A 26,549-nucleotide genomic window follows, 5' to 3' on the forward strand; every position below is an offset into this window, starting at 1 on the left:
AATACTGCCCCTTAATGGTCTGGTGATTCACTAGAATTTAGTTGCTTCATTATAACAGTAAGTACTTTGGAGGGACTGATTCAGACAACAGCTTTTTGTACTTTTGTAATAGAATGCCTCTTAAGAAACATGTCAGTGTCCTACAAAACATAATTTGAATATTGAAGAGACATTGTGTCAAAGAGCTTGATGTAAATGTTGCTTTCTGATGTCTTCCATCTCATGAGCAAAGGTTTACTCAGTAGAAAGCTTTCATTTTACATAAGAAGGTAGATAGGGAAGGAAGAAAGTAGGTAGGTAGGTAGATAGATATTCCCAAGGAAACGAGAGAGAAAACAGTTTAGTCTTTGAACTTTTTTTAATGCCAATGTCATAGCTGTTGATGAATTCTGAAAAATTTTAATTGAAAGAGTTTTAGATTTGTTTAAATGCATTAGATTTTCTCATTTTTAAAAAGCAGTAAGCCTCCATTGAGGGTTATGGAAGGGAACTCTGGAGTTAAGGGGATTAACTATGAACTATAATCCTGTAAATTTTGTTGTTGTTCAGTCTCTAAAGTCATGTCCAACTCTGCGACCCCATGGGCTACAGCACACCAGGTTTCCCTGTCCTTCGCTAGCTCTCAGAGTTCGCTCAAATTCATGTCCATTGAGTCAGTGATGCCATCCAGCCATCTCATCCTCCATCTCCCCCTTCATTTACTTATAGGAATTGTAGGCCAATATGAAGTTTTTCAGTGGTAGCCCAAATCACTTGGTAATCTCACTAGGTATTCAGTGGCTCTGCCAACTAAATATAACTCAGACCTACTTCAGAGAGACAAATGTGACATTCTGCTATAAAATCTATTTTCAAATGATGCTTTGCTTTTGTATTTGAGAAGAATTATTAGTATTTTTCTGAACTTTATACTTTTATCATTAAAGTTAATTATTGGTGAATGTAAAAATCTATGTATGTCTATGTTGGTTTTTACATAAAGACTACATATTTCAGACTAGAGAGGCATAACCAACAAATGCTTTCTTGTGCCTATAGTCAAGATTAAAGATTTTAAATAGTCTTTTGAATAGATGTATAGAGAGGAGCATAGTTAATGATTTTCTGAATATTGTCTCTTTTGTGGACATAAGTCTGCATTCTGTATCAAAGAATATAACATACTTTAATATATTTTTAAGCCAGTCTTCTTTGTTTAGCTTTATCTAAAGTTGATACATCCCACTTTTTCAGAAATTCTTTCCATCTCAGGTTTTTCCAGCCAAAAACAAAGCACCTTTATATTGGCCTGTCAGAACTTAAAAGGCAAAGCAATCTTAAAAAGGAATCCAGATTTGTGTGGACAATTTCAAGTGGCTGATTTAGAGCCCCTCAAATGTGAAAGGATGGGAGGAGGCTTCTATGATCATAGTTAGGCAAGTAAATTTTTAAATTACAACTGTAACTTAAACTGATACAAGAAACCCCGTAAAGCTGTATTTACGTCGGTGCTTAAATTCCATGAGATCTCTTTTGAGATAGTAAAAAGCAGGAATTCTCAAAAGGTCTTTTTTTTTTTTTTTTTTTTTAAGATTCTGGATTTTAAGGACTTTATAAATATTGGGCAATTATAGCTCAACTCATTCTCTGTATATACTAAGGGAAAACAGAAACTATGTCAGTATCCTACAGTTGCATCTTACCTTTTTCTTCTAAAATCTGGGGGAAGGAAGTAATATTTTCCGTCAGGAGGTGGGCACCATCATCATTTTAAGTCAATTTTTAATCTTGCCTTGTCCTTTATACGTGAATTAACTAATATACCTATGTGCCCATTGGAAATGCTACTTAAAACCCTCTACTGCCTGTGATCTCAAAAATGTATGGTACATTTCCATCTCCCTGAAGAATTCTCCTCGTAGTTGCCCAGCTTTGCTTATGTATCCCATATTGTCAGCTTGGCACAATCACAAGTCAGCAAACATCACAGAATGAAAATACCCACCCTAAACACTTCTATAACCCTGTGCCCTTTGCAAAGAAAAGCCAACACTATAGCAATAAACCTACGTACAGAAATGTTTGCAGTGTGCAAAGTGATGATTTGTGTGGAATAACTAAAAACTTTATCCTTGATTTACTACTTTCAAAATAAACTCCCAGAATATAAAATAAGATGAAAAAGTGTGTAAAGAGACGTTCCCCATATTATTCATCCCTAAAGGTGCTGTATCATTTGCATCAATCTTGACATAGCATCTGAAGGATTTTGATTGAATAATTTTATTTATATAAGCAGTCCAGTCTCACTATGGTAAAGGAAGATATGATTGGCCATGGCATTATTTTAGTGCAACAACAATTAGTTGCCTATATGTTGGCATAAATCTTTATGAATTATGTAAGAGCTCTGTAAAGGCAAACAGAAAGCATGTGTAAGAAGCATGCCAAGTATGATAGAGTATCTCTTAACAGTCTGGATTATATGGCAGGAGCCAGAATTTCTTAAGTACTTTTAGGGAAGGCTCTATCATTTTCATATGTCATAACGATAACACCACCAAATACATGCTATAAGGGTCTTTGTACTGTTCTTGTAAGAGAGTTGGAAATACAATAATCTCAAGGCAGAGAGATGTTAGAAGGGATAGCCATTATTCTTATTTTACCACAAAAAAAAAAAAAAGAAATCGTGAGAGAAAGTTACAAATACAGACTGAAACAAGCTATATCAATAGAGACATAAATCATATCCAGATATTCTGGTTTTGAGGTCATCGCACCCTACTAACTTTAATAAAATGCAGGAGTTGTTGATAAGCTCATACTTAAGTTTGTTTTGCTGAATTTGTAAACATAATCACAAGGGAGAAAAATGCCAATTACATCAATGATAAAAAGTGTGTTTCCTTATGTTGCTTTGAAAATAATAACTTCAATTTAAAATATAATAAGGGGACACAAGTCAGAAAAGTAATCTTTACAATCGTGTACTTCTGCATTCCAGTCTGCACTGAATTTGCTTGATGTCAGTGCTTGCAAAAGGTGCTTAGCCCCATCTTATGAAGAAAATATTAGAAATACTTTGTTTCATCATCACAAGACTGCAACCTGGTTGACCAGGATGGCTTCAATCCGGTTGTATCTTGACAACTGAAAATTAGCCTTAGACCTAAGTAGAAAATGAATTTACCTTCTTATATACAGACCTATAATATAATAAATGCATTCTCAGGAACCAAGATAGTTTATAAAGTTTGAGTAGAGATTTACTTTAGTACCTGTTCTTCTAGTGCTAAATGCAGTATTGGTGTATTATGTAATGTACTGAGATCCTAAGTGCTCTAGAAGGCACTGAGTAACTGTTGAATATTTATCTGACCTGTATTGATTAATGAAACTACTGAGTTAGTGGCTGAAAGTACTTGTATATCACTGCCCAACATAAATGTTATAATTATGCTAAGTGAAATAAGTCAGACAGAGAAAAAAGTAAATATTGTATGATATCACTTCTATGCAGAATCTAAGATATACAGCAAACTAGTGAATAAAACAAAAAAGCAGACTCACAGAACAGACTAGTGGTTACCAGTGGGAAGAGGGAAAGGGGAGGGACAAGATATGGGTGGGGGAGAAAGGGGTTTTTATTGGATTATATGAAATCATGTGTATGAAACTTGAAAATTATAAAGCACTATAGAATTTAAAGAATCAATCTTCTTATTAAAAAACAATGTCATAATAATGTAAGGAAATGCTTGTATATTTGGTATTATAAACTCATTTAGAATCAAGTTAAAAACATGCACTTTTAATTTGTTTAAATATAGTTTCTAGTATCCATATTTGTGCCCTCAATTTTAGAAAAATATTACTTAGTTTGATTTAGCTATGAAAAAAGGTCTTTATCAATCACCATTTGATTTTTATTAGCCAAAGGTAATTTGAAGGCTGCTTAGCCTAAAAATTACTGAGACAAATAAATAAGTAGACTAGGGCATAAATTGGAAACTTTGCATTAACATGTATTTGATAAGATTTTTAAGATTTTCTTTTACAACTAATATTTGTGTACCTCTTATGAAAGGTAGTAAAAGTTAAAAGTTTCAAAACTATATAAAAATATTCCCACACTGTATTAGTTATTTAAGGACTTTGGAGACCATGTTTTACCAGAAGCGTAACATTAATTTTTAATTTAGAAGATACTGATATGTCAGTAGGGGTAGCATGCATATTAGATATGATATTACTTTACCTCTTTGGTTATATCTGTATGTTGTGTTTCTGTGTGTTTTATAAAGAATGATGGGGAGTTGATATAGCCCATTAGGTATGGTATTTGTGATAATTTTGGTTCCATCTCTTGAACTTGTTCATTTTGATATAGTGCATTATCTTTCTAAGATTCTGGTTGGTGTTTAAATTTCAGTAACTGAAGGTCATTATTCATATTTTAAGTGGACTAAAAAATTTTAATGCCAGCATTAACTTTTGAATTACGCTCGAGCTCTTAGACTTTACAGCATGTTTAGTTTCTTTTCATTCCTTATTAGTATTTTTCAGTACTTAATAGTCTCCTGCTCCCACCTCCAACAAGAACTCTACTCTCTGTTCAACATCAGAAACATTTTTCTCTTTGGCATGTGCTTTTAGTTCCCCAAGCAGTATAAGCAAATTGGAAAGTTCAGCTGTCATTCTTGGAAGGTCATAGATCACACTAGCAGCCTGAGTAATCCAAGAGGTTTTAAGTATCATAGCATTTAGTTTAAAGTGAAATTTGCTCTGACAGAGCTGGCAGACCAATAGGAAAAAGAAATATTTGTGCTTAGAGAAGTGCATATGTAGAGACCAAGAGCCTAACTGATGGCTGGAAGTGATTTCAGTCTAAAAAAACAAATCATTAAGAGAGTGCATAGGGGTAAAATACACAGTTCATATTTTAAAGAGTCTCAAAATGAACCAGCAACTAAGGTTAGCATTATATAGTAATTAGCTGTGGTGTTCAGGCTTTAACTCACTCGGTACCAGACAGTATGTTCAAACTATCACTGTGAAAACATCGCTACTTAAACTCTCTACTTTAAGCCTACAGCAGTAATTTTTGTATCTTAAAAAAACCAAAGTATTATGACAGATTATATAAATGTTGAGCCAGTAACAGACAAACAATTCTTTAAAAGAGGTGCTAATGACTCAGTTTATTGACCTAGGGGTTACTTAAGCAGCTCAGCAAGTTCCCTTAACATTTGGTGGTGTGAACTGAGGCATTGCTTGATATTATAGAACTGCTAATTTCAAGAAGTCCTTGTACTAAATTGAATAAATTCAAGTTAAAGACTACAAGATGGTATACTTGCATTAAAAGATTGCTATAAAAATTTTGAGACCGTTATGAAAAGTGAAAGTGAAGTAAGTAGCTCAGTCGTCTCCGACTCTTTGCGACCCCGTGGACTGTAGCCTGCCAGGCTCCTCCCTCCATGGGATTCTCCATGCAAGAATACTGGAGTGGGTTGCCATTTCCTTCTCCAGGGGATCTTCCCGACCCAGGGATCGAACCTCAGTCTCCTGCATTGCAGGCAGATGCTTTAACCTCTGAGCCACCAGGGAAGCCTTTGAGACTGTTACAGGTTTCAGTAAGAATTCACTTCAGCATCACAGTCACATCTGACAACTTCTACTAGGCACCTATTAGAGTGCTACCACACTGCTGCAAATAAGAGAAAAGAAAACACCTTCTATCAGCTCCAGTTATTTATTTCAAGTCATTGTTTTGTTCAAAAAAGCCAGTTTTGAGTCACAGAAATATAGGACTTAAAAATTCTTTCCTTTGATGTGGAAAGCAGATTAATAAGAATAAAGTAGAAGGGGCTCCAGCAAGATGGTAGACTGACCTGACTTGGGTACCCCTTCCTATATAGATATAGAAAAGGTAGACAGAATATAACCCTACATGACACACACACAAAAGAACTACCACAAGAATATTGAACTAGGTATAGGTTACATGGTATAGAAAGATAAAACTTAATTCTAAGTTCCCTATATAAAGCCTGGAACTTCAAAGAGCTGCCTTTTTCTCATCAGTTGAAAAGAGGACTAGATGATTTTAATTCACTAGCCCATAAAAGTAACTAAAACTTGTCTTCTGCACTCAGACCCTAGATAGGGTCTTAGATGGGGAAGATAGTCACTTATGAGGAAAGGAATCATACTCTTGCTCCATGCAAACATGTGGGGTCAGAATTTATACTATACATCTAGTTCAGGAAACCCCAAGTCAAGAAATTATCTTTCAAATGGTTTCAGGACAGTGAAATCCCAGGATCTTGATGTTTAATAAATACAGAACCTCTCAGTAGAAGTATTCCCAAGCTCAACAGCTAGCAGACAGGCAAAAAACAAAACAAAACAAAACCCTAAAGTTGAATACAGGAAAAAATTATGAAGCTCATGAAGAAAGCGACTGTCGTGAAGAAATGTCGGAAGCAATGGCAAAAGACCTAGGATACCCAAGAACGAGAGTTAATATAAGAATCTAAGTGAGATTGTAAGAGTTTTTTTAAAAATAAAAAGGGCTAGATAATACAATATGAAAAAGTACCAACTGTAATATCTCCACATGAAAAATATAATCATTAAACTAGACTAAAAAACAAATGAATATGTTAATAACAAATAAATAACAAATGAAGATGTATAATAAGTGTAAATTGTAAAAGAGTGTCCATGAAATGGAGCTGCTTTCCATTTAAAATAAATCAATGACTATTTTACACATGCTTTCTTTATCATTAGTACAAATTTGTTTTTATCTGAAGCATCTCAGTAGAGTAAATTGAAAGGATTTGTCCCTGAGGTGGTATTTTCCCCTTAGAACTGACAGGTGTCTTTTCAAAAAAAACTTTTAGTAAGTTTCAAATTTATACATTACATACAATCTCCCACTCCTGCTATCATTTACCCTTAATTTTGAGGAAAATACTACTTAGTTTGATTTCACTAAAAATATGATTTTTTAAAGATTCTCTAGCCATTTAGTTTTATCAGAATAAAGGAAAAAGTGATAATTATGCATATAAAAGATTAAAAGAAAATAAATGGAAAGTGTCAGCTAAGTGATATATATTGGTGAAACTCATTAAAAGACTGCTTCACTCTACTCATTTTCTCAATAATACAAAGGCTCAAGCCAAAAGCAAAAAGTAACACCTTTGAGCAACCTAAAATATCTATCTACTATATATATACATTTATAGAAGCAAAGTGTTATTGACAAGTTAAATGATAATTTTAGAAGCTTTCCTGTTACAGTAGTACTTTAACATTATAAATGCAGTACATTTTTCAGTGTCCAGGACAATCAGCATCTTCTGTTCTTTTCATAGGCCTCCTCATTCACAAAACTTTGTAAATGAATGAGAAGAAATTCCTATTTAACTCAACTGCTTATCTAAATCATATCAAATATATAAATCAAAGACATAAATTATATGAAAAAGCAATAGAAACCACATTCTGTCAATGTTAAATATGCTGAGAAGCTTAAATTTGATAAAGCTTGCTTTCAAACTTTGTAAAAGTGGTACTCAATGATAAAGCAAGCTCTCCATCTAGTGGTAGATCTGTAAATTGCAAACAATTAGATCCTGATTAAATAATGCATCATTATTTATAATGCATATAAATATGGCTCGTTTGTATTGTATTCAAAGGTGGCTCATTGGTAAAGAATCCACTTGCCAATGCAGGAGACGCAAGTTTGATCCCTGAGTCGGGAAGATCCCCTGGAGAAGGAAATGGCAACCCACTCCAGTATTCTTGCCTGCGAATTCCCATGGACAGAGAAGCCTGGCGGGCTACAGTCTATTGGGTCTCAAGAGTTGAACACGGCTTAACGACTGAACAACAACAACAACGACATACAGTTGTTAGGTATAGTTTTATAGGCATTATCTCATTCAGTCCACACTTCTCTTGTTGCTATAAATATGAATTTCCAGAAAAAAATATGTTTCTTTCTGCCAGAATAACCCAACTCTTCCCATTCAATACAAAGACAAACTGCTTCTACAATCTGATTTCTTCTATCAATACATGGAGTACTACAGCCTCTTAGCTATTTGATGAAACATATTCCCATGTTAAAGGAGTAAAAAATGTTTCATTCCAGTTAACTATAGTGTCAAACTTTTGGCCATTTTTGAAATTCTTTCTCTTCATTCCCAGTTAACAAATAGTAAAGGTATAGCTTAAAAATCCATTTCAAAAGAGAAAAGATACCATTTTGTCATGAAATGTAGCATATCTGATCATAGTGAGTTTTGCCATTGCCTCTACAGACTTGCATTACTTCACATATGGACAGCCTTAGTATTCTCTTAAATGTTCCCCATGCTGTTGCTTCTCAACTGCCTGTCACCCCAATTATCTTTCTAAAACACAGAAGTAAGTTGTTTCCCTTCTTAAAAACCACTGACAATTCTCCAGAAGTATTTGATTCTTAGTGTGGCATGTGAGGGCTTCGCAGATGGTGCTGGTGGTAAAGAACATGCATGCCAATGCAGGAGACGTAAGAGAGACAGGTTCAATCCCTGAGTTGGGAATATCCCCTGGAGGAAAGCATGGCAACCCACTCCTATATTCTTGCTGGGAAAATCCCATGGACAGAGAAACCTGGCGGGCTATAATCCATAGGGTCACAAAGAGTCAGACACGACTGAAGTGACTTAGCATGCATGCACTCACGTGGCATATGAAGAGCTTTCAAAATCCAGTCTTAAAATTCCCTCTTTCTGCCTTTTATCTCCAGCTACTGCTTCCATTGCAAACCTAAGACTTTAACTATAACAAATAGTTTTGCTCTTCTTCAGCCTTTTCTCTTGCTCAGGCTGTCACATTACCAAGAATTCTCTTTCCACTTGTGAAATCCTACTTTTCCTTTAAGATTCATCTATTCATGCAATCAAATGCTTTCTGAAATCCCATTCCATGTCAGACACAATATTAGATGCTAGTGGGAGAGCAATGGATAAGATAGTTCTTACCATTCGTGGTGCTTACATTCTAATAGGAAATAAAGACAAAAACAAATTACTATGTCAGGAAGTGATAGATACATTAAAAGACAAAGTGTTTTCTATAAACGCTTTCTAGTTCTTGAGATTCTTCTGTAACAATCTGTACAACCTTTAGTATACTCTCACATTATATTAAATATTTGGTCCTATTCTCCGCTGTAGTAATTTGTAAATGTACTAGGGTAACAGCATATTATCAGATTTTGGTTCCATGTTAGTTGCCATCAATCCGTGATCAGGGACCATGTCTTGTTTACTGCCTTCCAAGCACCACATCCTTTGTTTTTAACATTGACTCTCAACACTATATTTAGCACATTATAGAAACTCATGTACTACTTGAGTGGATGGATGTACAAAGGACATAGACATAAACTTCCCATGACAAATCATACTTAAGCTGAAATTATAGATTTATCTGATGATAAATTTACAGTCTACTTAGAAAGAAAGATAAACATACTGATTTTGATTCTATGATCAGTATACAGGAGTATTTAATAAAAAGAATGAGCTGTTCTAGAAGACTATTACTAAATCATACATTTTGGAGCTGTTTCCTCCAAAAAATGCTAAATCCTTTCACATGACAATCCCAAAAGAATTCCAGCCTTCAGTATTATCTTATGGATCACAAAGATAGACAGTTAATATATCACTGTTTCCTACTTGTAAATATATTGTCATAAAAGATTTTAGCATAGGGAGAACAGAATCCCCAAAGAAAGACCCAAGCTAAAAAGATGAAATTAAACATGGTTAGTTTTAAGTTATCAATTTCATGTGTGTATTACACACAGTTGTACACACACACATTCAATGTAAGCCATATTGTGGTAATGACACCTAAAATTTTTGTTCAAGATCAACACAATTTTGGCCTATATTAACAAAGAGTCAGAAACAGGATCTCATTTTTATGTTCTATGCTGGTTTCAGACCACATAAGTACTGCCTTCTTTTCAGCTTATTTTAAGATAAATACTGAAAAAAAATCAAAATGCTTTAGAAAGCAAATGATTTTAGAGATCATGTCATGAGGATTGATTAAATGAGAGTTGTGAAGCAGTCATACTAAAGAATAATTAGACTTCTTATGTGTTTTGAGAAGGTAATTCTAGGATTAATAGAACCAGATTTCAGCTCACTGTCATAAAGAACTTTCTAATGGTTTGATGTATCTATAGAAGGGGTGAACTGCTTTGACAGTATAATGTGATGGAGGTGTTATGACAAGAACTGTATAGACCCTGTCAAGAGTGTTGTGAATGAAAGGGTAGAATAGATTATTTCTAAGAATGTTTACAAGTCAAAGATACTATGTGCCGCCTATGAAAAGAGAACTTGACTTGAGTGTAGCCTTTTTTTTTTTTTTTTTCCCTGCAGTATCCACTAACATATTCCTTATTTGCTTTGCATTCGTTTTGCTAACATGGAAATTTCAAAGAAGAAAAAACTTGCATTGCTTTTATCTAACATTAATAAAATAATGATAATACTTTTCACTTATGCAGCACTTTTCACCCAAGGATTTCAAAGTGCTTTACAAATACGCACTAATTAAGCCTCACAAACAGCCAGAGGTAGGTGATTTTTCTCTGTTTCTGCAGGAATGCCATCTTCTCTGGCACAGAAGTCTCGGCAGCGCCTCGGAGTGCCTAGGACTCCCTGCTGGCTGCCATTCCCCTTGTCATGTGCTGCATGTGAAGCATCACTTGTCATACCTGGATTTCTTTTTTCCCTCCCTCTCTGAATCATCTCAAGTTGAGAATTCTAATGAATGCTGTTGAAAATTTATTCTGAAGCCTTGTAAATATTACAGAAAATTTAGTCTTTTGCTTGCCAAATGCTAATTAGATCTCTAAATGTTTGTTTAAAAGTAAAACCTAGGTGTGGTTTTAAGTTGAACTTTAAATATATTTTTTTTACTTAGGAAGAACTTACTATTTTTTCTAAGTACCCCAAAATCATTGTTCTTGGGACATGAAACTTAATAGCAAATGGATTGGAGGGGGCCTTACCTTTCCTAGATGTCTTTCCACAGCAAACAGTAACCATTTTCTTTAGAATTATGTATTTTCAAGAAACATTATTGCATTTTGGTATTTTTCTAATTGAAAGGTCTAAAATATGATACCTGGATGTTGAGGGTAAAGGTTAAATGGCACCACATAATTAGTCTTGTAAAGGAAATGTGGTCTAGTAGTGGCATATTCTAATCTAAAGGAACACACAGCTTTTTTGTATAGGTTAGGAGTACCAGGAAGAGAATACCTACATACGGAAACACCCATGCGAGTGTTGGATTAAATTCCAATATAAACAGCCAAATACACGAACTCTTGTCTGAAGCAGGTTGGTCACATAGGGCAAGAGCAGGTACAGCACATCACAGTAGTTTCTATTGGTTTGCAAGGGCCCTGGTGACGGCATGCAAGTGGCTTTAATATCATGTACTCTTAAGTCTTAGTGGGTTAGGAAAAGACAGTTTTTGCTGTGACACTTCCTTTTATTTTCATGTGTCTATCCCTTTCCAGCAGAATTTATATAATCTTATCTGCTTTCTATTCAGAAAACTTACATTAGGCTCTCCTGGTTTTGAACCAAATTCAGCATTAACAAGGCTACATCTTTATGCCAAGGGAGAAAATAAAGTGTCCACATGTCCCAAAAGAATATCCAGGTTTTAGCATCCCCAGAAGTCTAACTTCCCCACTATATTAGAACCAAATAAGTGACTAAAGAATCAAACTATTCTGTTTCAGAGTGAATTTTATTTAGAAGATATTAATTGTAGGGATATGATTGATCTTTCATAATACAAAAGGATGTAGGACTTACGTGAGACTATGACCCAAACTGGTTACAATGTTTCAAACATTCTTTAAACAGCAATTTGATCTGTAATACATGATGGATAATTTTGGAAAAACTCATTTTATGAGTTGATTTCAAATTCTCTTATTTGAAAATTTTTCCCAAGTGGTATTTACGGAACTTCAAAAAAATTGGCTTGTATGTTGTCACTGGCTTGGGTGCATAAATAGAAGTTTATCACAGTAAACCTGCAGGCTTGGAAACTCAAACTCTGATGTTCAAGGTTTGGTCTTACTTTCACTGACATGGGGATACATAATTCTTATAAAAAAATGTGACTAACATATTAAAAAAAAACAATATCCATTTGTCAATTCAATTTACAATGAAAGTATAACTATTAGGCAGATAAGATAAACTTAATGTCTTGTTGGCAGGTCATATGAGGAAACAGTAATTAGACATTTGCTTATTGGTCATAGAAATAAAAAATAGTTTTGCAGTTTGAATATATAATAACGTCAGACTCAGAACCTTTGTTAAGGCCGCTTCCTCAATGAGGACAAGCCTGTGAAAATGGTCACATAGTCCTGATGACGTTATACGTCACCCCAAGGAGTTGCTTGGGTTGGTTCTACTGCAGCGTGGCCTCCGAAGAGCTCCTTATTCTGTGCCAACGTGGCTGACAGACTCTCTTCTCAGTATCATCATCACCTTTTAGATAGAATTGCCGTCATATTGTTCTGTTGTGAGATGTTCTGTTTTGAAGGCACTTTTGCGTATATATTCACTGATCAATCATATTCCTCTTGTTTCCAAGTTCTTAAAAGTAATCTCACCACAGCTGCTAGACTGATAAAGACAAAATTAAATCGAGTTTTACCTAAGTCTCCTGCTATTTAGCTTCAGAAAAGATGCTTTAAAATGTAAGGAGGGAGTAGCTGAAAGATGAAAAAGGGAAGGAGCTAAAATCCACAGGCTATATAGTTATCCTTTATGTAATTGACAGTTTTTTAGTTACATGAGTATTTGTTCGCCTTAGTGCTTCAAGAGAAAATTTTTCAATGGCCAACTTTTCCTGTTTTTAAGCTGATACAGATATGTCTAGTCATGGACTCCATTAATTTCTAAAACATCTTTAAAGCTACCTCTAGAGTAATAATTTCCCTTTATCAGAAAATTTAATCTTTCTTTCATGGGACCAAAGTAGGAAGGGTATACTTAGATTTTGGCATTTCAAAATAAAATTCAGACTTAAAAATTTCAAATAGCTTTTAGAAATAAGACAATTTTTTATATAGAAGGAGCCCAAAAGTTTGATCTGTCCAGGATCTTTCATTACAGATTCTAACATAAACCTTGTATTTTGGAAATCCCATTCCCCTGCAAGGTAGATTCACATAAATTATTAATATATGCCCTTTATTTTTAGTGTTTAGTCCTAATCCAACACCTGCACACAAATTATTTAAAACCTTAACATTTTAATAGTTACTTCTAAAGTGTTTTAACTTAGTCTCATGTTGTGAGAGGAAGTTACTGCCTATATGAACATATTTTTTAATCGTTGAGATTTTGCTGATAAAGGGGAAAATGTCTTTCCATTTAGCATAATCTCAAACAATCTTAAATCATTTAAATATATTTATTTTTCAAAGCTTAGATTTCTGCATTATGAATAATTTCTTTTGATTGGAAATAAGCTCACTAGCATTCACTGCATGAGCTATGCATGAGCATGTTAGAGCTGCCATATTTGCCTGGCAAAATAAGTATCTTGTCATTTTGCTAAGTGTTTAATAATTCTCTGACTCTTTAAAAGTGCTTTTTCTTCTAAATTTATTATTAGATAAAAGCATAATTTTTAAGGAATAGTTTATCCATGTTTCAATCTACATTTGTAACTTCATTCTACCTTTATAATCAGCTTGCTATATAACTCAAAACATGCACTATTTAGTCTTTTTTTTTTTTTTTTTGCATTGAAGAGTCAGAAGAAGAATTTGCATATCAAATCTGGCTAACTTCCAAATTTTTAAAAATTCTTTATCTTCTGTAGTCATAGTCTTGTAGTATGATTTGGCTCTGAGTGAAAGATTACTGCTAAAACTTAATTGCATGTCCTTACTAATAGTGAATTAGTCCTATGGAATAGAGATCTTATTATAAATAGCAAAACTCTACTAGTTTTAATTTTATCATTTCTTAGTAATGTATTCTTTTACTGATAATTGCTAACATGTAAAATATTTTCATATTCTGGCATATAAGTCATATATGAGTAATTTATTAAAACTTTTCTGATCTCTCTTTCTCTTTGCCCTGAATGATGCCTGGTGATAGAGATTTTCAATATTTTTAACACATTATTAGAATTAAATAGTTATTAATATATTTTTATGGCTATACTAATTTAAAGAAGAAAAAAAGTTAATAATAGCCAGCCACGTAAGTTATTTTGCTGCTAGAGAATTTCGGAGGTATAAATCTCCAGGCCTCTCACTCAACCTGCATTGGGATGAAGAATATAACTGACTATTCTTCCTTCTCTTTTTAGCCTTGGAATGGATGGCTTTGGCCAGTCTGTCGGCATTCTTGGACGCCCCGCCACAGCTTACGGATTCCGCCCTGATGAACCTTACTACTATGGCTGTGGGTCTCGGTAAAGTCATCCCTCTCCCTGTGTGCTTCCAGTTGAGAAGGCATCTGTGTGGGTTGGGTTAACTTTGAATCTTGGCCTAATAATGCATGTTGATACTATTTGCAGGTCTGTGTCTCTTTTTAATATTCCCTGTTATTAGCTGCAGGTTAACTTCAACCCCTTCTGTCCTATGTTAAGTACAGTTGATGCTTGACCCTGTTCACTCATCAAACCACATCTCAATGCTGAGTAACAGTTACCATGAGACTCAAAAGTGAATGCTGAAAAGCACCTAGACTGGAGAACAAACACTGCATTATGTACATTAATTGACTAATTTAATTTCTATTAAAAAGAAGCATAAAGTACAAATGAATTGGCAAAAATCATGTGTTTCTATTTATTGAGTTTCATTAGGAGTTACATGCTTATATAGAGTGCATATAAATTTTATTTTTTTCCTGCCCCTTTTTACCCCCTTGTAAACTCTTGCGTATTTCACGTGATAGTGCTACCTTTAAAATTTATAAAAAGAATATCACCTTTTTTATTTCATGCCATGTGCCTGAAAGGTTGCTTCCCAAAGTTATTAACTATGATTTTTTGATTAATGGTGGAACATATGCCATAATTATGTTATTTGTGAGTAGAGTTTCTTCAGCAGTTAATTCAAATTAATTTTGTCTTTTTGATTTTAATATAGAAAACCTAGAACATATATTAGTATACATGAAACTAGGTTAGTATTGGTTTCTAAATTTTACTATTATGAAGTCCAAAGTATGGAAAAGCTAATAAGTCTCTTTGACAAAAACTAAAGAACAAAATATTTTGCTCACTTAGATACGCATTTCCCATTTGTTCACTTGTTTTTACTAGGTAGGTAGAAATGGAAAGATATAATAATGAGTTGTGAAAATAAGTCATTCATGTTATAATATGGAAAAACTTACTTGAAAAACAGAACAAATAAAATAAATACAATATACAGATATTTCCTTGAGCACCTGCTGTGGAAGAAATTATATGAGACTTTGAAGTGAATTTGTAGATCAAAGACAATTTAAAATCTCATAGGTCTACTATACTATTTATTGGACTTGATTCATATTTTAAGCATAAGTTAGTAGAACTGGAAAGAGCCTTTGAAATAATTCAGTCCTCTACTTATTTGTGAAACCAATCACATATAAACTTAAAATATAGTCAACAGATATTTTCTTACCACCTGCTACATATAAGAAAGTATATCATGCTCCTTAGGAAATAAATGAATCTAAGACATGATTTGTGTCTTTGAACTCACAACGTAATTGATATTTATTTATTTTTGTGTTTATAAAAACATGTATTTATTTGTCTTGGTTTCTGTTTTAACTATAGGATAGTAAAACTGGAAAGGGCCTTAAAAACAACCCTATCAAACTCCTTTCAGTTGGAAAAACCATGCCAAGAGAAATTAAATGACTTTCCCAAACTTACGTATTTTTCTGTGACATAACTTGCTTCCAATGCAGTAACTTCAATACTAAGTATCATGCCTTATTACTTGTCATATGTACAAAGTATAAATACAAATAAGAAGTGATATTATTAGATAAAGCAAACATTCTGTAACTTGCCTCATACTATTATAAACTGATTTAGGAAGAATATTCAAAACAATTCATAACACTTCGAGCATGGGCTCCAGCATTTACATGCACATGCTCATTCTCCCTGTATACATTTTTGTAATTTTTATTTTAGAAATTTACAGATTTAGAAATTGTGATCTTTCCACTCAGGCCTGGACTAATTTACCTTTGCATTATTTATGAAGGAAAGTTTGACTAAAGGAATAAGGAAGAATGTCTAGCATTCTTACATACTTAAGAGAACAAAAGGGTTTTGCCTTGGGCAAAAATAACGATACCTTTTATGTGTAAGAAGTATAAAAATAGAAATACCTTTTGTATGTAAGTCAGATATCCTGGCCTTACCAGATTTTGACTACAAGTTAGAAGTCACATTTACTTTAAGAACTAAATTGCCATGGCCTCAACTCATGGTTTATAACTGGGAATTATCTCTTCTCAAGAGTTTTCTGCTCTTTCTCAGAGTTCCCTAAAGTGCTTCCTCACATGGGGCCAAGGATAGGTTCCCTGTGTTCTGTTCACTCCTCTCGTGTCCACACCGCTCCGTCCAGCGTGGTCATCTTCCTGACATCACAGCTGCCCTCTCCATGGAAGAGCCACCGTTACATTCAGTCAGGACAACTGCTCCACCCTTTGTTTGCCCCTTCCATATATGACACACGCCTATTGCTTAACTCTGCACAGCACAGTAGAACTAGCCATGTGTCCTACCTACCATGACTTCACAGCGACTTCAGAAATGTTGTGAGGCACATCACACAAAATGACGTGCTACCGTCACTAGTTGTAGCTGTGATCAGAGCTTACAGTCACTAGGCTCCCACTTGGCCTCGTGTGCCAGGGCTTACTCCATGCCACCAGGAATATGCCAAGAAACTTTAGCACTCAAAGACTTAAGCCAGATTGTCAGAAGGTCTCACACAAAAGAGAATGCCTTTTCTTCAACCCAGTTGAAGGCCTATTTTCAGAATCTTTGTTTCTTGTTACAAGATTTTTTACTAGCTGCCTGGTCTTCAAGGTTTTAAAGACCTCACATGTTTTAAGTCATGAAGCCAAGAATAAGAGAGAAATACAGATTGATCTTCCTACTTTTTGCCAAGTAGTACCTGAAGGATTTTTTCCAGATCCAGTCAGTTTGTCCTGTTTATTGACAAATTTTCCAAAATTCTATCATTGAGGATACATCGACATTTTCAGTGAGGTGAGTTGTGTTCTTTTGGGTCTTTGTTGCTAGCTCAATGAGAGTTTGGAAAATAATGGCGTCTCCTCGGATATCTAAAATCCCACATACACATTTTAGCCAGGTACATGACAGCCTACTAAAGTGAAGAGATAACATTAAACTTCAATATATGTTTTCTTTGGAGTATAGCAGAACCTCCCTACTATTTGGGATAAAGACTTGAAATAGAGCTGCATTAAAGAATAGAATTTTTAATAATACTGAAAAAAATCAGCAATGGGGAAGGAAAATTTGATATATTAAGATGACAGAGGAAAATAACAGATTAAATAATATGTAAGAAAATAATGTAGAAGATAAAAAGCAGAGCATCAAACATTTGGCTGGGTCATTTTCCAAAAAAAGAGTTGTTGTGTTTTTTTTAAAGGTATAGGAATAATAGCCAAAGATAATAGAAGATGGTATTTTTCAGCTAAAAAGGATTTTTCCCCTGTAATATGTGAACCATTTTTTAAAGTGGACCCCTGATGCAAAGAACTGACTCACTGGTAAAGACCCTGATGCTGGGAAAGATTGAAGGCAGGAGGAGAGGGGGATGACAGAGGATAAGATGGTTGAATGGCATCACCAACTTGATGGACATGAGTTTGAGCAAGCTCTGGGAATTGGTGATGGACAGGGAAACCTGGCGTGCTGCAGTCCATGGGCTCGCAAAGAGTTGGACACGACTGAGCGACTGAACTGATTGACATCTATTTTTACATACTGCAGGAAAGCTCTTGATAAAAATGAATTAAAATTTCATAAGAATCCTGAAAAGAAAGACAAAATACCTTCCAAAAAATTATCTGCCCTTAGACTTGACATCAAGGGGCATAAGATAGTGGAGTCTGATCCATAGAGTTGTTTGGTTTTAGTGATAGTTAGAACCCAAAAATACCACACTTAATCAATTTCTTTGGTTTCGGTTTTTCTTTTTTTTTTTTACGTTCTGTTTTTATTTGGTTTTTCTTTTGGCTTTTTTGTTTTGTGAAGGAGATGGATATTCTTAAGTGAGAAAGATCTCATAGGGGAAGCCTATCTTTGAAGAGAGAGAAATCTCCCCTGAAAATTCAAACATGTTTGAATATCTTTGAAACTGGAGTTCAAATTTACACTATCTGTATAGTATTGGAAACTCTGGAGCACATGGCAGAAATAGGCACAAATCTCCTCTTGAAGAATATACCTTCAACCCAGGTTTCACAAGATTCTCACAGAATAAGGTCAACTGATAATGAACTCATGGAAAGATTACAAAGCCCTGGAGGAAACAAGTCACAGTAAGAGAGCAGAAACAATAAAATGAGGCACCTTCCCCCATCAGATGTTGGAATTTTCATACAGAGAATATTCAAATGTGTTAAAGTATTTAAAGAAGTAAAGGGGGAATGTAAACATGAGCAAGAAATAAAAGACAAATGGAAAACCAGAAGTTCTAGAAACTTTGATATTTCAAGTTCAGTAGATGAGTTATAAACAAGTTAGACACAACTGAGGAAGATAATATAAGTTAGATTTTTTTAAAGTTAGCCAGAATACATCACAGATTCTCTTTGAATGATATATAAATATAAGCAATTATGGGACACAAATATAGGTGGAAAGTTCTAGGAGAAGAGAGAAGGCAATACTTGAGATAATTTTCTAATATAAAAGATGAATGTATCTTCAAAATGAGTGTCTTAGGCTGTTTAAACCACTAAAACAATACTGCAGACTGTATGGGTTATAATCAACAAGCATTTCCTTCTCATAGGAAGTCCAAGATCACGGTGTTGGCAGATTTGGTGTGGTGGCTAATAAGGGCCACTTCCTGTTTGATAGATGTTACCTACTCACTGTGTCTTTACATGATGAAAGAGACTCTAGAGACTCTTTTAAAAGGAGCACTAATTCCATGCATGAGGGCTCCACCCTTATGTCCTATCCTAAGCACCTTCCAATGACTCCACCTCCTAATATCAACCCACCTTGAGGGTTAGGTTTCAACATATAAATTGTGCAATTGCGCAAACATTCAGGTCAAAGCAATGAGGAAGAACTCCAAATCTGAAGACAGGAAACACACAGATTTATCAGCATGAAACTACAGCATATCAAAGAGGAAAAAAAAAAAAGACAAAACTCAGCAGGATATTCGATACTATAATTAGGCTGACAATTATAGAAGCAAATAGCCAGTAGAAAAATATCTTCAATGAGTTGACAGAAAATAACTGCTGATCTATAATTGTATATTCATCATCAAGTGTACAAGGAGATTGAATAAATATATATAAACTTCTGGTTTTGCCAGCAACCTTTGGCATTCTTTGGCTGGTAAATGCAGTACTCTAGTAGCAACAATGTCCTGGTTTCTCAGGCAGAAGGATTTTTAAATGATACCAGATGAAATATAGACCTCTACAAAAGAAAGAAGAACACCAAAAAAGGTAACAAAGGGGAAAACATTCCCTGTCTTCCTGGTCTTAGTCTTAGAAGCTCCTACCATAAATTTCTTATGGCATAGGGGAAGGGAGGAGAGTGATTGACGGGAGAGAAGGGAAGAAAAAGGAAAGAAAAAGAGGAGGAAAAAGGAGGAGAGGGAGATACAAAAAGAATGTCCGCTTAAGTATTAAGTTAGTGAACAACAATGTGACTCTCCAGAAGAAATCTTAATTTTCCTGGAAGTGTATCAGGCATTTTCTTAGGATAATTAATTTCTTCCCAAAAAGAGCAAATAGTCACGTCAGACTGCAGAGTTCTGCCCCAGCTCATCCTTGAGATGATTGTCTGTCTCACCCATTAGTAGAAGTAAAATGATGCTTGCTCAAACTCCATTGAATAATTTCACCAGTTCGGTGGCTCTCAAACATTAGCTTACATGAGAATCACCTGGAGGACTTCCTGGACTACATTTCTAGGCCACATCCCAGTATTTCGGATGAGTAGGTCTAAGATGGGGCCCCAAAATTTGCATTTCCAACGAGTCCCCAGATGATGATAATGCTTCTGAACCAAGGACCACACCTTGAGAACAATCACATTAGTTCCTAGGGTGGGTACTATTTTTTGATACTAGTATGCATTCAATAGAATTACCTGAGGAGCTTTTTTAAAAATGCAGGTACCCAAACTCCAACTCAATCCAATTAAATAATAATCTCTGGGAATGGAGCCCAAGAATCATTATGGTTTAAAAGTTCCTCTGGGTGATTATAATGTACAGCTAGAATTTATAATTGCTGATTCACAGGAAAGCAATTGGTAAATAAGAGCTTCCCAGATGGCTCAGTGGTAAAGAATCCACCTGCAAATGCACAAGATGCAGATTCTATCCCTGGGTTGGGAAGATCCCCTGGAGGAGGAAATGGCAACCCACTCCAGTATTCTTGCCAGGAAAATCCCATGGATAAAGGAGCCTGGTGGGCTACCGTCCATGGGTTTGCAAGAATCAGACACAATTTTAGTGACTAAACAACAATTGGTAAATATGCAGGAATTCCCACAGAGCATGTTTTAAATGGCCATATGCATGTCCATTCACCTAAGTTACAGGTTATGTCCAAATTATATGAAGAGTAGTGATATTGTGAGCATGAAATTCCTGTGCTAGTAGATCCTGTACCAGTATCATTTATTGCAGCACATGTCGCAGATGCTGTTGTTTTGGTATCCCTACAATTATTATATGTAGTTCAGGCACCAGGACACAGGACTCTGCTTCCACCTGAAGCAGCCACAGCAAAAAGGACCAGGCTGAATACCTGCAAACAGGTATTCACAACACAACTGAGTACACAAAAAACAAACATCATAGTGGTCATCACAAATGGGGGTTGGGTTACACAACTGGTCATAAACATTGTCATTGTCCCTGAACACAAATGTAAGGCAGTAAATCAGTACTGTCTGTTGTTACTTTGATCAGCAGCCCTATAGAACCCATCTACCTTGTTCCCTGGGAAAGGGTATCCTAGGAACACAGTCCTGCATGTGTGCATGCTAAGTCGCTTCAGTCGAGTCCATCTCTTTGTGATCCTATGAGCTTTAGCCCTTCAGTCTCCTCTGTCCATGAGATTCTTCTGGCAAGAATACTGGAGTGAGTTGCCATGCCCCTCATCCAGGGGATCTTCCCAACCCAGGGATCAAACCTGCAGCTCCCGCACTGCAGGTGGATTCTTTACTGCTGAGCCATTGGGGGAACCCCAAGAACACAATCCTAGGACCTATTTATACTGTCCCTAGGACACCAAATTAGAGTGTATTTGATTACCATTCACTAGTTTAGATCCCAATTTGTACATCAGTTACTTATAAGGGTAAGTGCCCGCCTCTCAGAATGTTGTCTAAACCTACCTTCCTAACACTTCCATGAAAAGAATCAGTGATGGATAGAACTCCTATTGTCTCAGTTTAGGGTTCAGGTTACACCCTCTATTTCACTGTGCTATTTAGAAACCTCTTCCTCAACAACTGAGTATCTACACATAACACCATTGCTTGTGATAGCTCCTTTTCCCACAGTGGTTTGTCATTAATTAGCCATTTTGTTTCCATCTACTTGACTGCATGGTTCCTCCATTAGTCACAGCTCACCAGCCGCTTGGCTTCCTGTGCTGCCTGCGCTGAGACGGCCTGGAGCTAAGCATATTGTGCTGATCAGCTTAGTCCTTTGACAAGGGACTCATCAGATGGAAGGAAGAAGCCTAGCATTTAACCTAATTCCAGGTTGCGGCGGTGTTGCTCTCCTGGACCCACAAGTAGCCTTTGTGTTTCCTCTGTTAGCGCTGCCAGTGCGGCTGCTTTTTATCAGAAGCCCCAGCTTTGATCTCAGGGGACAGAGCCGTCCCTCAGAACAGGAGAGGACAATGTTTGTCTCGCCACCTGCTTGTCAGTGTGATAGTTTAGCCCTTTCCTTATTTCAATCAGGTCAGGATCTAGGCCGTCATTCTGGATTGTTCAGAGTTTTAATGGATCCAAAGTATAATTAGAAACTTTGCTGTTATGGCTATAGACAGCAGACCCATGAGGCCTTTGAACTCATATAGGTTCAACTAGATAGAAACTGGTTGTTTTTCTAAGGATATAAATTTGTCTGTGTCCCCCGATATTCCTGGCATCAAAATTCCACTGTTGGCTGCTGCTCTTCTCCTGACCTTACAGGGATCATCCTCAGATCCGAGATCCAAAGCCCACAGTGAGTAATACCACCAAAGAAAATGCTGGGACAGATGGAGTCAGCTATTTTTAATTGGTCTTATATCATTCAGAGTTTGATCATAAAAACAGAGCCACTCTGAGTGATATAGCATATGGAATTTATCACAGGAATTAGACTTTATGTAATTGTGGGACCAGTAGAGAAGTCTGTGAAAAACTGCTTCTTCTGAGTCATGTGTGGGGTTTGAAGTTTCTAATAGGTCAGCTGAACTAACACCTGGGAATGGAATAGAGAAGATTCACTGGTAGCAAAGCTAGGCCTTAACTAAGGACTTGTTCCCTGACCCCAGAATGAAAGGAATGAGCAAACATGCCCGGCAGGATTTCAGGTTTGCTGTGAACCAGCAGCTCCCACGGCTCCCCTTTTTGACTAGGATTGTCCTTCGCAGTTGTCCCATCCTTGTCTCATCATTGCATGCTGAGTGGGGGTAGCAGGACAGGGTGTCGAGTAACTTCTTTCAGTGCACAAGTCTCTGAACCAAAAGAAGCTATAACAGAGGAGAACCTGAAAACCACACCCAGGAGCCTCATTCTCGCCCAAATATGATTTTGATGAGAGGCGCCTGCACATCAAGCCAGAGCCTGAGGCCATAATGGTAGATGACTTGTTGGGGTGGGGTGGGAATTGAGTATATTCTGCATGTGGACACAATATAAACAATTGTGGCCATAAGGCCATGTGTACTGGTTGAAAAAGATGTCCATGGTATTATTCTGCTCTCCTCATCATGAGATGGACTCTGTTTCTTCACCTCTTGAATTTGGGCTCACTTTGTATCTTGCTCTGGCCAATTCTATGTGGCAGAAATGATATGTGAGTTCTGGCGTCTGCACCTCAAGAAGGCTTGTAGCTCCTGCCCTTGCCCTTGTAGAATGCTCCCTGAGACTGACATGCTGTGAAAAGACTTAGAGAAGCCCAAACGCCTGTCTCTCTCAGCTTCGGTGACCCCAATCCTGCTGACATATCACCCATACTCTGTTACATCAGTGAGACCAGAAGAAGGACCACACAGTCAACCAAAAACCTAAAAATGATCAACTGATGTTGTTTCAAGCCTTTCAGTTTTGGGTTGCTGTGGCCAATCGTGTTTCCCAGTGATGACCGCCCCAGCAGACCCCATCCACCCTGCTCATCTCACAGAGTGAAATTGGTACTCCTCCCATCTGGTAATGAGTCCACGTCCCTTCTCCTTGAACCAGATTTTCAACCGATAGGGTTAAGCTGAAATGATGCCACATGACATCCTAGACCAAGTCCTAAGAACACTTTCACTTCTGCCTTGTTTTCCGGGAACTAGCTGCCATGCTATGAGGGGGCCCAGCCATATGGAGATGGTCCCACCTGAGGTCCCTGTAGACAGGCAGGATTAACAGCTAGAGGTAAATAAGCCTTCAGAAGATTCCAGCCCTCCCCACCCTCAAACCCTCACAGAGGACACCACATGAACCAAGATGATCTGCCCTGCCAAACCCTGCCCAAACCCTTACAGATTTGTGAGCAAAAAGGAAAAAAGTTGCTGTTTGAAGCTACTAAACTTGTGATGATTTGTTATATAGCAATTGATAACTGATGTAAATTATATAGAGAACAATATATATATCAAAGCCTATACAAATGTTTCAAGTCACAGGTACTAAGCCTTCTTTAAACCTTTCACTTTCTCTTCACATGTACCACCACACAAGTACAGGAAGACTGTGAGTTCATGAGTTATTACCTAAATGAAAAACAATCGAGAAGAATAACATATCACTCTGTAGAGCAAATACTTTAATTTGTTTCTCAGCAAAATTATCAGTTCCTACAGATCTTGATCTCTCAAGGCCATTTAGAAACATTTGATGACCAGAGTTCCCACACATGGGACTTTGCAGTAAAAAGAAATACTTGTGCTTGATCCTCATGACAGCTCAATATAGAAACCCTGCAGTTAATTAATTTGTGAGAAGAAATTTTGTGTTTTTTTAAATTTATTTTTACTTGAAGGATAATTTACAATATTCTGTTGGTTTTTATCACAAATCAATATGAATCAGCCGTAGATACATGCATGTCCCTTCCCTCTTGAACCTGCCTCCCACCTCCCACCCTGAGAAGAAATGTTTAGCACATACTTGATTTCCGCTACTCTTTCCTGTTCCAGGCATCTTAATCTTGCTGGGTTTGGGGAACTGAAGTAAGTGAATCTGGAATCTAGATGTTGTAACCGCTACTTCAAAGCAGAATAAACACCTCTTATGAAGTCAGCTCTTTTTCCTCCTTATCCACAATTTACCAGTGTCTCAAGTCTGCTTGAGCTGCACTGTCATCGGCACTGGGATAGGGCATGACTGTGAAGTTGAACCCCACAGAGCACGAATATTATCGTTTGCACCAGATGGGATGTGAAGCTACCCATTAAGGTCTAGACTCTAGGAGGGCAAGTTAAGGAAGAGCTGAAACTTCTCAGTGATCTTAACTTTCACAGCTCATTGATTTCCAATCCTGGGCTGAAGGAATCCATCTTAATTCTGTGATTTTGGAAAGGAGACCCATGTTTTTTGGAGAGGGAGCTCAAACCTGCACACAAATCAGAAATGCAGTGAAATGCTTTGGAAATGGAAGCGGAACCTGTCAATCTGATCTCATTGAAGTTAAGTCTGACTACTTGTTTGGTTTTTTAACATTCCTAATGTTGTCTTTATGACTAACCCCACTTAATTTTTCTCACACTTGACTTTTAGTAACATAGAATATGACACAAGGCACCAGTTAATACAGAGTTCACTTTTGTTACAAATGCTAAACAACAACTTGGTGAAGATGATATCCATGGTCCTTCAGGGTCACACACATTACATGGACTTCTTTTTATTGATAACTGAGTATTCTCCAGCACCACAATTTGAAAGCATCAGTTCTTCAGCACTCGGCCTTCTTTATGGTCCAGCTCTCACATCTGTACGTGGCTACTGGAAAAAACCATAGTCCATTTGACTACATGGACTTTTGTTGGCAAAGTGATATCTCTTCTTTTAAATATGCAATCTAGGTTTGTCATAGCTTTCCTTCCAAAGAGCAAGCGTCTTTTAATTTCACGACTGCAGTCACCATCCACGGTGATTTGGGAGGGAGCCCAAGAAAATAAAATCTGTCACTGCTTCCACTTTTTCCCTTTCTATTTGCCATGAAGTGATGGGACCAGAGGCCATGATCTTGTTTTTTTTATGTTGAGTTTTAAGCCAGCTTTTTCACTCTCTTCTTTCACCCTCAGCAAGAGGCTCTTTAGTTCCTCTACAATTTTGGGCAAAATCATTTAACACAAAGCCTATTTTATAAAGTGTTGAATATATCATGTAATTTATTGAATACTGTACTGAATGTGAAAAAGAATAGCTGTCTGGGTGCAGAATGGTCGTGTGGCTGATGGAGAGCTGTGGCTGCTGCCATTGCCCAGCATCATGACAGGGTATTACACCACACATCACTAGCCCAAGAAAAGCTCAGATTCAAAGTAACAGTTTCTGCTTAATGCATATTGCTCTAGCACCACCTGTGAAGTTGAAAAATCATAAGTCAAACCACCAGAAGTCAGAGACAGCCTGTACTTTATTCCTTTCTATGGTCAAATAATATTCCATCCTATGGATAGACCTGTTTTCTTGATTCATTCATCACTCCAGTCCCTCTTTGGGCAGCAATAAAATGCTCAGAATGAAAAGTAAATTTCCAAATGCACACGTCCACTTGAGCAGACATGAGTTTACTACCATGGGGAGCAGAGCACCAGTGAGTCAGCTGTGAGACTTGACCAGACTCACACCTCAGCCCTGCTTTTGTTCTGAGCGTTAATCTCATGGCATGTCCTGTTTTGGTTAATCTCTCCCCAAACCCTCTTACTGTGATCACATTTATATTGTACTCCCTAACTTCCCTTCCTTGATCTGACTTCTGGTTATGAAAATGCCCTTTTTATTTGGTTCAG

The 26,549-nt window shown here is 36.5% G+C and overlaps 1 protein-coding gene across 1 annotated transcript in view; it reads left to right on the plus strand.

The window, feature by feature from the left end:
- Window positions 1-14,896, plus strand: part of KIFAP3 (kinesin associated protein 3) — a 155,873-nt gene extending 140,977 nt beyond the window's left edge. The window contains exon 20 of the mRNA XM_043484947.1: window positions 14,437-14,896. Coding sequence (XP_043340882.1) covers window positions 14,437-14,545 — 109 coding nt within the window. The 3' untranslated portion in view covers window positions 14,546-14,896. The remainder of the gene's footprint in view (window positions 1-14,436) is intronic.
- Window positions 14,897-26,549: the final 11,653 nt, after the last annotated feature.

The sequence above is a fragment of the Cervus canadensis genome, chromosome 13, assembly GCF_019320065.1.
Source record: "Cervus canadensis isolate Bull #8, Minnesota chromosome 13, ASM1932006v1, whole genome shotgun sequence".
Lineage (NCBI taxonomy): Eukaryota > Metazoa > Chordata > Mammalia > Artiodactyla > Cervidae > Cervus > Cervus canadensis.